This window comes from Miscanthus floridulus, chromosome 18 (assembly GCF_019320115.1).
Source record: "Miscanthus floridulus cultivar M001 chromosome 18, ASM1932011v1, whole genome shotgun sequence".
Classification (NCBI taxonomy): Eukaryota; Viridiplantae; Streptophyta; class Magnoliopsida; order Poales; family Poaceae; genus Miscanthus; species Miscanthus floridulus.
In genome coordinates, this window is record NC_089597.1 from 60,381,021 (window position 1) to 60,399,243 (window position 18,223).

General features: G+C 45.4%; 1 protein-coding gene across 1 annotated transcript in view; it reads right to left on the reverse strand.

The window, feature by feature from the left end:
* LOC136523923 (uncharacterized) overlaps window positions 1-10,707 on the reverse strand; it is a 35,020-nt gene extending 24,313 nt beyond the window's left edge. Inside the window, exons 1-2 of the mRNA XM_066517437.1 lie at window positions 10,489-10,707; window positions 8,764-9,144 (exon numbers count right to left, since the gene is read on the reverse strand). Of these exons, the coding sequence (XP_066373534.1) occupies window positions 8,764-9,144; window positions 10,489-10,707 (600 nt within the window). The remainder of the gene's footprint in view (window positions 1-8,763; window positions 9,145-10,488) is intronic.
* Between the last annotated feature and the right edge of the window lie 7,516 nt (window positions 10,708-18,223).

Below are 18,223 nucleotides of genomic sequence, written 5' to 3' on the forward strand. Positions count from 1 at the left end.
AGTTAAACAAGATATAAGGCCGATCCAGATCAATCTCAATCGGGCAGAGTGATATTGATGTAATTAGATAAATAATGAAAGCAATAAGCAATATCGGTAACTTAATGAATCTACCAAAGACTGCCACTCTAAGATAGAGCCGATAACTTGACCTTGATCCAATTCAAGCAGTGGGGTGTGAGGCAGAATCACACAGGCCATACTTGAATTACCCAAGAGTCAATAACTAGCTTATACCAGAGCCGTAGTGGGGGTCAACCAGATCGATGCAGCCATACGAACAGAGGTATAAACCATGATGGTACTTACAACAAGCAGTGGAGGTCGACCAGATCAATGCGGCCGTACTTGCCAAAGAACTCACCAAGATCTACTCTACTCCTAAGGGATGGCCGGAGCCAAAAAAAGTAATTGACTTGTATTTGATTGATTGGTTGATGTCTTTACAATAGCCAGGGTTTGGTATTTATACCCGGGGCCTAAAATGAACCCTACTCAAGTTTGACTTAATAGAATCTTTGGCATAATAAAAACATTCCTAATTTAAGACAACTTGGACTCTAATCTTTCCCTTTTTGTAGAGTCCCGCATGTCTCATCTCAACGCCGATCATAGCCTCCATCGTTATCTGCTGGCGCTATCTGAAGAAAGTCGATTCTAGCGTTGCTTCTGAATCAGCTGGTTTCCATCTACATGCAACTGATCCCCTGCTATCATGATCCTAGGAGCTCCTGAGGTTCTGAGATCCTTCTACCAAATTCCGGTGTAAATAGGAGGAGCCCGCCAATTGCGAGGAATGGGCCGCCGACCACTAGGACAATGAGGGTCCATCACCACCAATGAGAGGCCATTGTGTTGGTCAATCCATGGAGATGGCACTGCACCAAGAAAGAACTTCAGAATCTTCCCAAAAAGATTGAGGGCAAGATCCATACTCACCCAGCTTCCACTAGTTTGACACAGAGCACGGAGGGCCCTGAATACCCTCTCCTCGGATGGTCCCCCGTCGTCTCCTCCCTTGGACGCTTCTACGCCACCATGGTTCAAGCTTGAAGAATGAGGTGCTAGGGAGGAGGCGGCGAGCAAGAAAGGTGTGTTCACAAGTTTACAAGACAACTGTACTAACTCCCCTATTTTTCCTCTATTTTTATAGCAGGGGACGTGCATAGTTGTTCGAATTCCAGCAGATACCGGGTGATAGCGGGAGGTAACGCAAGGTCACATCTCCACGATCTCTGAGGAGCACACCTTTCGAGAAATATGCATTGAGAAACAAGCCGCCGAAATTGACTAGCTAAATAGCTGCTCATATTTTACTGCACTCGCAAGAAAGTCCGAATACGGCACATTTCATCTCATCGGACACTATATAGTACAGAACTATGAGCAAAACTATTGCCTATGGAGTGTACTTGGTCACAACATTTGTATCAATAGTAGTAGTAGTAGTCATGAGTCCCTTTATCTATGTTGAACCCAACTAGTCTTATTTTTGTGTATTTGATAAGATTTGTTGAACTTGCAAGAACCATGCATCAAAGATAATTTTAATCAGAATTCAGATTTTATAATCTGATGTGTGCCTCTACAAACTAAGAGAAATTGAAGCAAGTCCTTAGTCTGCCCCTTGACTATTATGACTGCTTGGATTAGACTACATGGTCTACTTTACAGGATAACAAAAGGTCTGGCCATCTAAAATCTTGACTACCCAGACAACATGCTCCTTCATTCTCGCGTAGGCGTGCGCGCATGGGTGGCATCAGTAGCCTTTTATAGTAGGGGATGTCACCCCCGACCCATCACATGGATGGGACAGGGCAAAGCCCCACTGTCCACCCACACAAACATCTCGGTCGTGGGGTGGTCGTCGGCCCCTAAACTATATCAGCGGAGACAAGGGGCAAGAGAGAAGGTTATACCTATTGCCTTCTCTCTCTAGAGCTCTTGATTCCATCCCAAAGCTTTTGCCTTCCACCCTACTGCACCACCATCGCCTCCTGCTAGGACCATGGCAGAGTGGACGAGGTCATCTGTCGATCGGGCTAAGTTTGACCAGTTGCAAGAGAGGGGGTGATCCCGAAGGCCACTAAATAGCTCAAGTGGAGAGTCCCGGTGAGAAGCAACATGGAGCTAAGGCCGAAGGCAAATGATGTAGTCTCTTTTGTCCTTTTCCACCATGGGTTTGGGCTGCCTACGCACCCCTTACTGAGGTGGTTGCTCTACTACTATGGGCTCTGCCTCCATGACTTAACCCTAGAGGGGATCCTCCATCTCTCAGTCTTCATCATGCTATGCGAGGGCTTCCTGGGAATACCTACCCATTATTATCTATGGTGGTTTCTTTTCTGGGTGGTTCCATTAGCGTCCTCTTGGCATCATCATTGTCTGATGGGGGTTGCCTTGATCCAAGTTCATCCTGGATTGGAGGAGCGCTACCTGAGCCTTGTCCGCCACTATGCTGCACACCTAGATTGTGAGCATAGGTGGTTGTACATCCCTAACAATGAGCAGCCACCGTTGTTGACTTTTTCTCATGACTGGCTACGTCCTAACATGTTGGAATCATGGTCAAGGCCGCCAACCCTGTCAATACTATAAGATTTGTGCTTATTGCTAGATGTGATTGAGGATCTGAAGGACCGGGGACTGACAGCACCAAGGGTGATCCATACCTTCTTTAGTCGTCGGGTACTCCCCTTGAAGATGAGGGGCCACCCCCAGTGGGAGTTCTAGGGTGTGATGGACCCTACAATCGAGTCGAGCATCCCCATCCATGTGGTGGTAGACGATCTGATGATGACAGCGATTGGAGTGTCCACGCACGATCGTGGCGATGGGGAGGCCCCGGATGCCATCCATGCCGGCAATCCTCCACCAATAGATGAACCTCTCATCGGCATGGTCTCGAACCCACCACCAGTTACACCTTCGAAGGTGGATCATCACCATACCATGTTCATGTTGTTTATCTTCATTTAACTAGAATATGCGAGCAATGCTCACACTAGCTAGTATGTGTTCATGCTGTTTAATTTAACAAATATTTGGAATGTGCCTACTTCCTCTATAGGTGAATGTGGGTGTGTCAGTGTCCCAAGCCTCGTTGGCCCTGGAGTCTAGTTCTTTGTCCATGATTGTGCTCAGAAAGCATCCCCACGAGGCATCCACTGATGGGCGCAGCCACCCGCGATTCCATGCCATGTTGAGCCGGTTAGTTCGGTATAAGTCATTTGCAGTCTCAATCCGATCGCTCTCCCCATTATCCTATATGGGCTTGAACTTGGCTTGCATTGTGTAGCGATTTCTCCATGACGGTGCCATCCCCGATCATGGGTCTTCCCCCCCGATGTTACCAAAGAGTCATCCCGTCGCCATTCGCCGTCGCCGAGGCCGTGTGCTCCTGCACAGCCCTCTGGTTATGAAGTGGGCAAATCATCAGAAGAGCGTGAATACTCAGACAACATAGACTACCATCAATTATTGAAGGATTACCGCAAGGTCCAAGTGTTGTTGTCATTGTCTAGGCTGAACGCTGAGATGATGCGTGGTGAGCTAGACGCCGCGCGCGATGCACTTCAAGTTTCTGAGAATGAGGCCTCCAGGCATGAGTTGACTGGGTGATTGTTGGTGTTTATTAACATGTCACTTGTTTGACGTACTTAGCCACCTATTATAAACCTATATCCCTAACATTACTAGGTTGTCATCCCTAGTGATGATGCCAAAGATATGTGTTGGTACTACATAGTATTACTACTAGAATAACACTAAGCAGTTCTTTATTAATGTATGTGACTAGAGAGAATATATATAAATCTATGGATGAAAAGTATCAGTAAGCGCATAGATAATATACCATTGTAGCATTTTACTCAAGAGTATTCTAGGTATCGTTATTTATATTTTTACCACTAGGATGGTCTAGCATGGATATGTATTGATTACTTATACTATTGAAGGAGAAATAAACCATAACCAATGTTCTACTCATAACAGGGATAAGTCATAAGATATATATATATATATATATGTGATAAGTAATGATAATGATAAATCACTCAGAGCACTCCTTTCTATGGCATTAGCATGGTCAGGTAGAATATTAGAGGAATAATTCCTAACTCATTCTTAATTACAAGTCAAAGCATACATTTGATTATTGCAATTACACCTAGTAATCATTGCTAAGATCATCTTTATATCTACACATAAGGGATATTACTAAGGAAGATTGAGGGTAGAGCTCGTTCTACCTTCATAATCCGACTCTACGTGCACCTATATTCGGAGAGTGGACTACAAAGAACTCAATGGGAGTGTCACATCCACGATCTACCACATGACCTGGAATATAGGGTGTATCCATAGGTAAACAACGTATAAGCACCAAGCTTACACAATGTCGACCACCCATCCCATGTACTTTAGAGTGACCCCTATATGAACTTGTGCATAAACATAATGATAAACTAGCTATACTAAGTATATAATCAAAGTAGACGTTGAACATCATAACAAAGAACATGAATGAGATGAACACTAAGATTGTCATAACAATTGTAACTAGCATATAAAATAATGAAGAAACAAAAGAGAGAGGGGTACAAGGTTTATACCAAACCACGTTCTTGATAAGATCAGGAATCCAAGCGAAGTCCTACTTGCCTCCCTCTAGATCTATCCTAACTAGCTATGCTATGGAGGAGGAGGAGCTCTGAGGATATTAGGGTTTCTGTCTTCTCAAATGACTTGATGACTTATGATTCTTGGGGGAGGCAGGGGCTGGATTATATAGCCCTGAGGGTCCAACATGAGCCCTTGGATCAAACAGACTCAAGCAATAGCCTAGATGCATCCCCAAAAGTGGTGGGAGACTGACATACAAAGCTGGCTGATAGGTGGGCCAGGGGGGCCAGGTGGCCCCACCTGTAGGCCGGGCGGCCCCACCTATCAGCGGGTGGCCCTCCGCTTCGATGATATGGCTTCTGGACCCTTCTACAGTCTTCCCACATAGGTACCATGGTGGAACTCCATATTTTCCTTTAACAATTAGGTCCTCCTTGGCTTTTTTCTGATTAAACCCTGCTGGAAACACAGATTCACCAAAACTCATGGAATTTATTAGTTTAAACCCCTAAACCTTTATTGGTGATTATATTTATGCCCTTATACATGTTTAATTAACGGTTTAAATTGGTTGTTAACTACTGTCAACAGCGATCATCAAGAACCAGGCCCATAACATGATGATCCTTCTTATGGAACTAAGGACGTGGGTCTAGACCCTGCAGCTGTGCGTGCAAGCTGCATGTGACGTGGCCTTCCCCATGGAAACAGCGGATAATCCGGTCGTCGCAGAGGGGGCCTCCAAGCTCTGTCGGTCTACCTTCGAGCCATTATGACCGAAGCCATTCATCAAGGGGCTACCACTACGCTGGTTGCTGCCTAGCTTTAGATTGGTGGAGCGGTGAATGTCCAGGTGGAGGAGCAGGGTTTTTAGCCGGGATCGAAGGATGATGACATCATCGATCTGGTCGAGAGTTTGAGCCAGCCGCCAATGCCATCTTAGCGAAGGTGGCCATGGAGCTGATCCTGCATGCCAACCTCGACCCTATCTATGGGACATATCAATAGTATTAGTAGTCATGAATAGGTTTGATCTGTGGGACGCCCTTGCGAATATGTGAACTCTTATTTGCATGTTGGTGTTAACTTTTGTTGAACTTTGTATTAGGTGGGTTCAACTCTCTGTTGAGCGTGGTGTAGCTCAGGTCCTTTGGTCATTTTGTAGCTGGTTTCTAGCCTCTATTGCTTGCTTTTCGCTATAGATTTATTTCTAGTTGTCTTTGATCTAATCTATAATATGCTAAACATTCATGAGTGCCTTCGATAAAATTTGTTGACCTTGAAAGAACTATGAAGCGAGGAGTTCATCTGAACAAGTCTCATCTCGATCTAATGTAGAATGGAGGAGCCATAGCTGTTGACTTTTACTATGAACACAAGAATGTCCATTCGCTGAGTATTTGATCTTGTAGGATAGAATAAAGTGTCGTATGGAGTAGCAATCAGTCTGCCCCTCGACTGCTATGACTACTTGGATTGGAGTGAAATAAGTATAGAAAAGACCTATTACAACTGCACCAGGCATTCAGGTGTCAAGGGCATTCAGGTGTCAAGCGTGTCATGGTGGTCAAAAGCTTTTTCTATCGATTGACTTCTTGTGTCCAGCTTTCCTGCCGTATTCGCTTCACTCTCGTCAGTCATGCAAGGTTTATATGAAAGGAGCGTCCCCCTTCCCTCATCCGGTAGCATTGCATCAATCGCCTACCTTTGGGCTCCCCCTTTCCCTCACCCATTTGCATTTTCCCAACCTTCTCGCTCACAACTTTTCCCCCAACCATGTCCCTCTATGATATTAGATGAAATGACGTTTACCTATTTCTAGTAAACCGTATGTTCGCCTGATAGTCTGAGCAATGTAAATTTGAATGGGCTAGACATGTAACTCTTGTACTCAGCTATGAGTAGAACTTTTGCCTGATCGGCTGTGCTACAAACAGGAGCTACACTGTCTGTGGCTGCATGCATGAAGTAGTAAGGTATTGGGTTCCTAAAGCGATAGCTTCAAACATAGCTGAGGGTGTGTAGATGATCAGAACATATGAAACCATGTAGCCATCTCTAGCTAGTTGCTGCTCCTACAACTACTTGGAATGCACTGCACTGTATACTTCCCCAGATGATAGAAGGTCCAACCATCTAAAATATTCAATACTTGGATAGTACTAGTAATGATGAATGTCGTGTGGTCACATCAGTAGTTTGTTCCAGCCTTGGCGTCCCTGTGTGTACAAAGCCTAGCCTCACTCTCATTGTTTCACTCCCCATTGCATTGCGCAGAAGCCCTGGCCTCACACTACTTCGCAAAGTCCCCATCTCCGCCTCTCCATCGGTTCCCATGAAGCGCTCCAGGTCCTCCTCGAGGAACCATGGTCGGGCACCGGCCCATGCTTCCTATTCACATTTCTTACTACAATCACAAAGTGAGGAGGTTTTAAGTCCATCACCGACAATGGTGCCAGAAATGCTTGTTGGCATTTCTTAGTGCAATCACCAAGTGAGGAGGTTTTAAGTCCATCACCGACAACGGTGCCAGAAATGCCTATTGGTATTTCTTAACACCATTAGTAAGATTGAGATAATCTTAGCAATGTCGACAAGAAACACCAACTATGATAGTCCTTAAAGATTACAGACAATATCCACAAGCGTACGGATCTATCATTGTAGCATTTCACCTAGAAGTATTCAAGGTATCATTATTTATATTTTCCCAAAGGAGGGCAAGGTATATATATTCTAGCATAGACATAAACATGATTACATACTTGCATAGTGGACCATAGCTCATAATAGGGGTAAGAATAGTATTTCATGGATAGTGGACACTCATCTGGGCTAACCTCAAGGATAAAAGGAAAACAAAGAATAAAAGAATATTCCTAAGTGGAGCCGGCATTATTCTAATATAGCCATGCAAAGAACAGTTGATGATCATACAACGTATATGGTTAGAGCTAGAATTAAGTGTAAGATAGGTCAAGAGGCCACCGAGTACTGGTCTGCCAGCAACCTCATGTGACAATTTAGACTCCTACACCCTACCCAAACATGGGGGATTACAAAGGATGGATAGGGCTATCACCACCCGGCACCTATCCCTCAACTGTGGCGTAGGAAATGTATTCACTTGCTCCTATGTACCCGGGCACCTCGCCCGATTACATAGAAACTACCTACATCTCCCCGGGACTCTGACCCTATGAATCGACAAGCATAGGACATGGGCACACCCGAAGGCACGATGAACCGCCACCTCAACTTAGCTCTAATTCTACTCATATAAGTTATATTAATGATTAAGCATAAAGTTCTGCATGTCAATATCATCACACATAAACTATATGCTAGCTCATATATCATGATTATAACATGAGAACTATAGTCTAGTTCATAAGCACTACTATATAAATGATATGAGAGCATGAATATGGAAGAACTCTTCATAGTATTATTCCTACCAAAGTTGTTCTTCTTCCAAGGAGACAAGCTCTCCAAGTAGCTTTGCTAGCTCAAAATACTACTAAGAACTAAAGCTAAAAGAGTACAAGAGTAGGGTAGTGAGGTGAAGCTCCAAATGATGGTGTCCTTTGAATATGAGCTCTAGCCCTTCTTTTATAGTGGAGTGAGGACTGTTTGGCGCTGGTAAATTAGGAAACACCCGGGAACCACCTATGCATGGTGGCATGCAACCGCCAGAGATGTGTGGGGCTGAGAGGAGGCGGTGGGGGTATGGCCGCACCTAGGGTGCGCCCGCACCCTGGTGGGCCTGCCTCACAACCGCCTTCACTAGGTCAGTTCCTAGATGGGCCTGAACCCCATCCACGATGGTGTTCTACCAAGTAAGTTGTGTAGGTGGGCTTCTCTTCTTATTTCCTTCGTGCATTTCTGCTTTACGCTTTCTTTTTTGCGCCTTTTGCTTGGTTTTGTTTATTTTCCACTTGTATTCGAATATGATTCCTAAAAACATGTTTTCTCCAATACAAGTGGAACTATGTCAATAGTACATGCATATGTGTCAAAAGTATGTTCATTTCTCCTATTTTGGATAATAATTGGTTGTTGAATGTTGTCGTTAGTGACTACCATCACTTCCTCCAATGTGCTAACGCACCCTGCTTCGATGCATGTTCGTACCCTTCTTGACTGCTGGTACCTATCACGCTCCCGCATGCCATCTCCTAGCCTGCTATTTGTCTCCCAGTCACCCACAGCGACGTCGTTGATGCCACTAGCACCAGTGGTTCGCTCACCATCGTCGCTCCCAGTGCAGTCCACCTCGCCATCGTTGCAAGCACTATTGTGGTCCTGCATGCTGTCCCCTGGGTTGGCATTGGTCCCCCCATTGCCCTCAACAATGATGTTAATGCCACCAACATCAGTGGTTTGCTCGCCACTGCTGCTCCTAGTGTGGTCCACCTCACCGTCATCGATGGCACCGTCATGGTCGAGCTCACCATTGCTGGATTCACTCCCGGCGCCCCACGATGGGAGCGGGTCTCCTACAATGTCATGGTCCTACTCACCGTTCGCTGAGGACATGTCCGAGGGCTCTACAGAGGTGGCCCCATCATGGTCTAGCTCACCTTCGCTAGATCGGCTCCTGGTGGTCCACGGCAGGAGTGGGTGAAGTGATCCTCCGGTTCGACGTGGCAGAGAGGTTTGTTGGTTTCAACCCAGGCAGGTTAACCTTGTAGGGGTTGGATTTTGATCATGCCTATTGGTACCCTTGTTGCATGACTTGCTTAGAGCTATGGGATGGCACCACTCATTAAATTAATTAGTAGTATCAAGTCTTGTAAACATTTGTAGTTAGGATGAGTATGTTGCCTAGTGCTCATTACTACTATGAATTCATGTTAATCATCTACAATTAGAACTAGTATGTTTATGTAGTAGTTGTATGACTTTGAGTAGTGTGGCACGTTTCTCCACTTATTATGGTCGATGAAGACATGGTTATGTAGTCTGAACTCATATCGTTATTGTACTCCACATATATATATATGAAGTCTGGTTTGATGTTATGTTATCTTTCTAGTAGCACTGCTCTCCTCTTATTATGCATGTAAACATGCCTAGCTCTACAAAACCAACCAAGACCCAAGAATATGTGCCTAATCTTTTATGCCACCAAAGCACAGTCCGGCCATGATGTATTAGACAAGGCCAGACCATATATTAGTTGTCTGCCTAGATCTTTTATCTTGGACATGCAAAATCAACAACCAAAGGATAGTCTGCCCCCCTCATTTTGCCATAGGCCGAACATGCAAAAGGGGTGCAGAAGCAGAAGGGCAACAAGATGAGTTAGGCGATGGTTTGAACTTAGTTAATTGTGTTATGTATCTAGATGTCAATAATGTTGATGTATCTCAATCTATAATTGGCAGTGTGCTTGCTTATTCAGTATTTGTTCAGTGTTTATATCAGTTTGTTCATTTCTTCATAGTGGTGTTCACTATTCAAAGAAAGCCATTACCTGTGTGCCCTCATCAAAATAAAGCACATTCCAAAATACATGAAAAGCAGTAAAAAATAGTTAAAACCACCATTATATTGATTCCAATATTTATCTGGTATATGAGACCATTCAAAATAGACCAAAAGTGCATTTCAATGCACCCGCCATTGTACTACTAGTTACTACTACCAACTGTTATTATACTATTTAACACCAACTGATCGACGCCGCCGCCACCACCGTCGCCGTTACCGCCACCCCTCCTCGTCGTCCTACTCTGACGAGGAGTCATCCTCATCCTACATGATCATGTTGGGGGATGGAGGGTTGAACCTACACTTTTTATAGAGTGGAATGGGGGTGAACCCCGGTGGAATGGTCTTAGTGATGTTGTCCACCTCCTCCACTAGTGCCTCATCCTCCTCTTGCTCCTCCTCCTCTATCTCCGATAGTGCCTCCTCCTCCTCATCGTCGGTGGGCTCCCCATCATCTTCAGCAGGCTCCTCCGCTGACAATGGATACTGCTCACGCTCAGGGCTCGATGTCGGTTGATTCACCTCCTCACCATCCTCACCTTCATAGTCGATGGAATACTTGCCGGATGACCAGTGCCCCATTGCTCGCTCTACGCTGAAGTCGCTGCCGATGACTAGAGATCGGAGGAGGTGATGTGATGGACTATTAAGTAGAGTACGTATGAGAGAATACCCTAGTAGGTGGTGCTCTCTATAGCCTATTGATCATTTTAATGAGGAGAGCCAAGCGGTTGCTCTCCCACAGGACATGACACTCAGGATTCACGGTTTGTTGGCATCCCCTAGCCTATTTCATGTTTTGACTCCTAGGTTTCGAAATAGTGTACTCTACATTCAATCCACCCAGTCGCCTACCCACCTAGTAATCTAAACTGTGTCATCATTGTGAGTTACAACACTAGTTCACAGAGGGCATTTAAGAACTCCTACTATAACCTCCGCTCGGCCGCCTCCTCCTCAATCAAAGTAATTAAGTCGATCATGATGTTCCACCTCTCCAGCCCTCTGTCTCACCGCCATCCACATGGCATAGCTCCATCCACCCAGGCAATCATGTCGCTGATGGTGCTCCCCACCGATGTGCAAATTGAGATCGTCGGCCACCTCACTGTGACCTCGGATTGGCCCACGGGTGACCTCCACAGCCTACAGGTGACCTGCTCATCCATGCGCCACATCTATGGCAACCCTGCCATCGGTCGGTGTCTGGCACTAGATCGGTTCAGACACGAGAGGACAGGGGCCAACCCCGTCGACTACTATGCCCTCCTTGCTAGCCTAACCCAAGCCAGCAACCCAGAGGCTTGCTTCCTCACCAAGATACAAATTGTATTCAAGGAAAAGCACAGCCTCCGACCATGCCTCAATGATCTTGCCTGTGCAGCCGATGGCAGGCACAATCTGGTAGCCTATTGGTTGCCCTATTGCTCTATGGGCACAATGGCGGTGCCGGTGATGACGACATAGCGAGGCGGTACATGAGATGGGTCGAGGGCGAGGAAGAATCATGGGCGGTGGTAGCAGGCAGTAGAGGTAGACCAACGAGAAGGTGGCTAAGCAATAAGGGGTGTGTGTTGTGCCACCACCTAGCCATCAAGGTGATCTACAATAGGATGTGGGGACGGTTGTCGCTATTGCCGCCGGCACAAGTGCACGGCGATCTTCCTTGCAAAGGCGGCATCTGTGGCTATATTGTAGACGGATGGGAACTTAGGGCTCTGTATTGCAGCAAGAACTATAGGCTTTGTCAACAAATCCATTTTTTTGAATGGCGATTTGGAATAAGAGACTAGTAATTCACTCTTTATGTGCGAGAGTGAATTACTCCCTCCGTCCTAAAATGTACTGTATTTTGGCATTTGAAATTTGTCCTCGAATATAGTGTATTCTGCAGCTTTTGATTTTCTATTGCCTTTGCTTTTCTATTGTTTTGTTTCAATTATATTTGTTTCCTTTAGGGGTTCAACGAAAGTAATAGTATGAAATAGGTTTCCCTATATAACATGAGATGTGTCTGACCCGGTCAGATTTACAATGCTCGAACTTTTTTGTGTGTGTAGTAAAATTTGAATAGCTATGTGTCTCCTCTGTTAGGCATTAGATCAATGCGAGACTAGATTAGATGAATTCTGTTATGCATGTTTACCACACTATAGATCAGAAAGAGAACCAGAAAGAAACCTGCAGGCAAAATCAACCAATAGGGGCTAGAAACCAGCTACCAAATGACCCCTAGTTCAGTAGTTGTGGTAGACATTAGTGCCTTTGATCTGTGTTGAACCCAACTTGTCTTATTTTCATGACTACTTCAGTCTTCAATCTGTAACTCATTAGTCTTCAGTCTTCAGCCTTCAGTCTTCCCTCGACTGTCATGACTGCTTGCGTGCTCCTGCATTCCCGCATAGACGTGCATGCGTGGGTGGCATCAACAGCTTGTTGCAGTAGGGATGTCGCCTCATGGCCTATTGCATTGACGTGACGCGGTGAAGAACCTTGTAACGAGGAGCAAGTGTCGCCTCAGTCTAATGCAGAGCTGAGTCTCCATTAGTGTTGAAATGTTATTGCACACGTAAGAAAGTCAAACCATTGTACATTTGGACATGTCTAACAGTATCCTCCATAGTTTTTCCTCATTTTCCTATGATGCTTGTTACTGTGTCATTTACAATTTTAAGTTTGACTAACTTTATAGGAAAGAGTAATAATATCTATGACATAAAATGCAAGGGAAGATACATAAAGGAAGAGTAACAAGATAAGGAAAGAGTAACAACATGTATGTCCCAACTCCCAACATAAGGAAGATACATCAAATGCAACATGACATAACATCAAATGGAACTTCATTTACTCCTCTGCTAATGACTCTGAGAACAAGGGAACATAGAACTACAAAGTTTAACACCAAAGAACCTAGGGTGTTTGGTTTGTGACTAAAAGAGACTAAAGCTATTAAACAAGACCAGAATGCCCTATTAATTGCCTAGGATCTTTGCTGTTGCTGTACTATTGAGGGGCAGGGGTGTCTTTTTTGGCCCTCTGCATGTCTATGTTTACTTTTATTGAACTTTGTATTGGGTGGGTTAAACTCTATTGAGCATGGTGTAGATTAGGTTCTTTGGTCATTTAGTAGCCGGTTTCTAGCCCCCTGTTGGTTGGTTTTGCCTACAGGTTTTTTTTTGTTCTTTTTATGATCTGTAGTATGGTAAACATGCATAACTGAATTCATCTGATCAAGTCTCGCATCGATCTAATGCCTAAAGGAGGAACCACATAGCTATTCAAATTTTACTGTACACGCAAGAAAGTCCGAGCATAATAAATATGACCGGGCCGGACACATCTCATGTTATACAGGGAAACATTTTTTTCATATGAGTACTTTCATTGAATCCCTAAAGGAAACAAATAAAATTGAAACAAAACAACAGAAAATCAAAAGCTGTAGAATACAATATATTTGAGGGAAAATTTCAAATGCTAGAATACACTATATTTCAGGACAGAGGGAGTAATTCACTCTTGCATGTAAAGAATGAATTACTAGTTTCTTATTCCAAGTTCCCATGCAAACAACACAAATTCACAGTGAAGCCTACACTCCTTGCTGCAATACACAACCCTTCCTTTCCATCCGTCTATATCGCCGCAAGGCCGCCTATGCACAAAAGATCACCGCGCACCTGGGCTGGCGGCGGTAGTGTGAAAGCTCTAGTTTGGTTTTGGTGAATTGATGAAACCCTAAGTGCTAACCTAGTTTATCAAGTGATCATGAGATAGGTAGCACATTCCAAGTGGTGAAGCAAATGAAGATCATAGCATGACAATGATGATGCCATGGTGATGATCAAGTGCTTGGACTTGGAAAGAAGAAAGAGAAAAACAAAAAGCTCAAGGCAAAGGCATAAACCATAGGAGCTATTTTGTTTTGGTGATCAAGACACTTAGAGAGTGTGATCACATTTAGGTTTGATAGTCGTACTATTAAGAGGGGTGAAACTCATATCAGAATGTGATTATCAAAGTGCCACTAGATGCTCTAACTCATTGCATATGCATTTAGGATCTAGTGGAATGCTAACACCCTTGAAAATGTTTGTGAAAATATGCTAACACATGTGCACAAGGTGATACACTTGGTGGTTGGCACATTTGAGCAAGGGTGAAGAAGTTAGAGGTGAAGAGGAGTTAGTCTCGCTGGTCACAAGGTGACCAGACGCTGGTTCCAGTGGAACCGGCGCGTCTGGTCAGTTATACCAGCAGAGATGCTGGCGTCAGTCAAATGACCGGACGCTGGGTCTTGAATGACCAGACGCTGGCAAGGTGTGTCTAGTCCTGTTGTCGGGCAGCACACAGAGGCTAGGGTTTCTGACCGAACGCTGGCAGGGTCCGGTCATACATGACCGGATGCATCCGGTGGGCAAAATGCATTTCTGGAACCTTACTGGAAATGACTAGACGCTGGTGACTGAGCATCTGGTCAGTATTTTGTGCAGTGTCTGGTCAACTCAAGTGACTATTGTGATCAGGACTTGTGGCTGTCGTCGGGCGATCGGACGCTGAGGTCCAGCGTCCGATCAACATGACCAGAGCGTCTGGTCAGCCCACGTTGTGCCCAGTGAAGGGGTACAATGGCTCTATTTTGTGGGGGCTTCTATTTAAGCCCCATGGCCGGTTGAAGCTCAGACCTTTGGCCATTTTCATTGACATAGCAACCTTGTGAGCTTAGCCAAAGCCCTCCCACTCATCTCCATCATTAATTCATCATCTTTGTGAGATTTGGAAAGAATCCAAGTGCATTGCTTGAGTGATTGCATCTAGGGGCACTTGGTGTTTGTGTTTTGCTGTGGATTTCACTTGTTACTCTTGGTGGTTGCTGCCACCTAGATAGCTTGGAGCAGCGAGGATCATCGAGCGGAGAGTGGTGATTGTCTTCGGCTCCGATCGTGGTGATTGTGAGGGGTTCTTAACCTTTCCCCGGTGGAGAGCCAAAAGGTACTCTAGTGGATTGCTCATGGCTTGTGTGATCCTCATCTTGTGTTGGTTGTGCAGCACCCTATTGAGGGTTTGGCGTGTGATGCCAATTAGTGCGTGAACCTCTAAGTGAGTGAATCGCCACAACAAGGAGTAGCTTGCCGGCAAGTAAGTGAACCTCGGTAAAAATCATTGTGTTCATCATTTGATTCTGAGGTGATTGGTCTTCATTGTTATTCATCCTTGTGATTGATTGGTTCCTTCATCTACACGGCGGTATAACCTTCTTCATCACTCTCTGTGGGGGTATTAACCCCTATACCCTTATGGCTAGGCCTGGGCCAGCCTAGACCAGAGGGCCTGGCCCATTAGAGGACGACACGTGGCCCAGCCAATCCGTTCGGAGTCCTATGCAAGGAATCAAGGCAGATTTGGAGATCAAGCAAGATCCTGGTCGGTTAGAATAGGAATCCTTATCCGGCCACATATGGCAATTGTAACTGGTTAGGATTAGTTTCCAGATCTATAACCCTGCCCCCGGATTATATAAGGCAGGTAGGGGACCCCTCTAAAAAACATCTCTCATTGACATACAGCAATACAATCAGACGCGGGACGTAGGTATTACGCCTTCACAGTGGTCAAACCTAGATAAAATCTCATGTCTGTCTTGCGTCACCATCATGTTTGTAGCTTGTGCATCTGTCTGCCGATAATCTACTACCTTGGGCATACCCCTAGGTAGACTACCGACCATATTTCGTCGATAGTGGCGCGCTAGGTAGGGGGTATGCATACTGCTCTCCAGGCGAACAAGATGGTCATCACCCCTGGTTCCATGGCTACGCCGCATGGCCTCACGTTCACCATCGGCCAGATCACCTAGACCACTGGCTCTGACGACTTCATCACCATGACCCTAGAGGAGGTGCAGGTTCAATCTGCGCCAACCACTGCTTCACCTACATCGGCAACGACTCCGACCATGGTGGATCTGGCTCCGACCATGGTGGATCTGGCTCCGACCATGCCAGCATCATCTTTAGCCACGCCGACAACCCGTCGTCTGCTTCCTTGCTACAAAAGGAGGCAGATCAACAACACCGACTTGCTCGACTCCATCGATCGGGTCGGCACTAAACTTGCCGAAACCCTAGCTCTGGTAAGTTTGATTCAAAGTCAACCTAATGAGTAGGTAACTATGACCCACAACAGATCTACCCGACCAGCTCGGGCCAGTCATCCTACACGACTCGATACAGATCTCGTGGTCACATCTACTCCTGAAGGGTGCTCTGTTTGTTGCCGGCCAGCCCCTGCGACGGGTCTCCAGCTCTCCAAGTACGAAGCCTCGATGGAGAACCACCAGGCCTAGCCCTACGGCCTACGCAACTTCATCAACATGGTCCGGATTGAGGATTATCAAGAAGGATCGGTCCACACAATTCAAGAGGGTGGCTCAAGCTCCTCGTCCGGCATCACATCTAATGCCTCCGTTCACACCAAGCTCTAGCATCATGATGATGAAGGTGTTGAATACGATCTAGATATCCCAAACCATGCCCTGGGATTCCTGCGATTCCCATCCTTCCCACCAAGGCGAGGAGACTTGATCAATGTTGTCAGTAATGACGAACCACCGGCAGTCGGCGAAATATAACAAGAAAGGCTAGCACGCGAAGCATGCAATATTGACCGGTTTAATCACCGACAAATCGAAGCCGAGGCAGAAGAGGAGGCCCGACGCATAAGGGTCCAGCCACGCGACCTTAATAATGCCTTTGATAGGGTGGGGGACAAGCATGTCTTCAGGACTCCAAACGCCAACGTAGCTATTGCTATGGCAACAATGCAACGACTACCCAATACCCCGGAAACATAGGTAGTTCGTGATGATATACAAGCTTACCTGACGGCTGCTATGGCCCAGACCGTAGAGATTGTAAATCAAGCCCAGGCTCCATCCGTCTTAGTCAAATCAAGCCACAGCCGCCAGTACTCAAGTCGCTCACAGCCACCCAACCAACGTGGCTCGCACAACAATGATCCATCAGACAGCCGTCAAGGTGCAAACGATGGCCATGATGGTGGTCAGGACGACAACCACCGTCGGGATGACAACCGCCGTGACTTCTGGGACGACAACTGTCGAGACAACCACGATAATCACCACAATAACCACGGTCGTAGGGTTAATCAGGGTGGCAACCGAGATCGCCGTGATGGCAATAACAATCTCTGCCATTATCTCGGAGAACGCTGTAACAGAACCGACCAATTTATAAGAGCACAAGTACAAAAGCAATCACCGGAGTGATCAAACCATCATACTTGAACCCATATAAACCCGGTAGTCAACTGAAACCACGAAGGATTTCAAACCAACTTGCATACAACCAAGATCACAGTAATTCAACATAACAAGCCACATGTTACATCCATTTCACAAGTAGTTCAAAAGTACCACATACATCAGAGTACACATAGTTATTACAAAATGAGTTCTCAAATAGCGGAAGCAAAGTAGTTTAACACCATCACACACATGTAGTTCAAATACAAGCCAGTACCATAGTCATATCCAGCAAAAGCAGTAAGATAAGATAATATAGACGATCATGCCCATGATCTAGTCTTCATCCCCCGTAGGGTGGAGACAATACTTGCAGTAGCCGTTATATAGCACGTCATCTACAACAAGGGGGAATAAACCCTGAGTACGAGAAGGTACTCAGCTAGACTTACCCGTCGTAAACCAGAAATAAATGACACCAAGGATTATGCAAGGCTTTATCGGTGGGTCTAGCTTGACAACCATTTTGCATAAAAGCTTTAGTGATATGAGAGCATAATTTGCTTTATGAGTAAGCAGCAATTTAACAATATTAACCTATCAACTAGATTAGCACCTATACTAGAGCAAGCAATTGATTAACTCCAAACATTAGTAACCATATCCGGTATAATGTTGTATCATCATCATCATCAATTTAACCATCAAGTTCAATTAAGTGCATCTACGTTGCCGCTGCTCAGTCAAGTTCTCACTATCTGGGAGAGACGGTGATTCGAATCGATTCCTATCCAGCTGGAGGGGTATTCCTAACATAAACCTAGGCATACC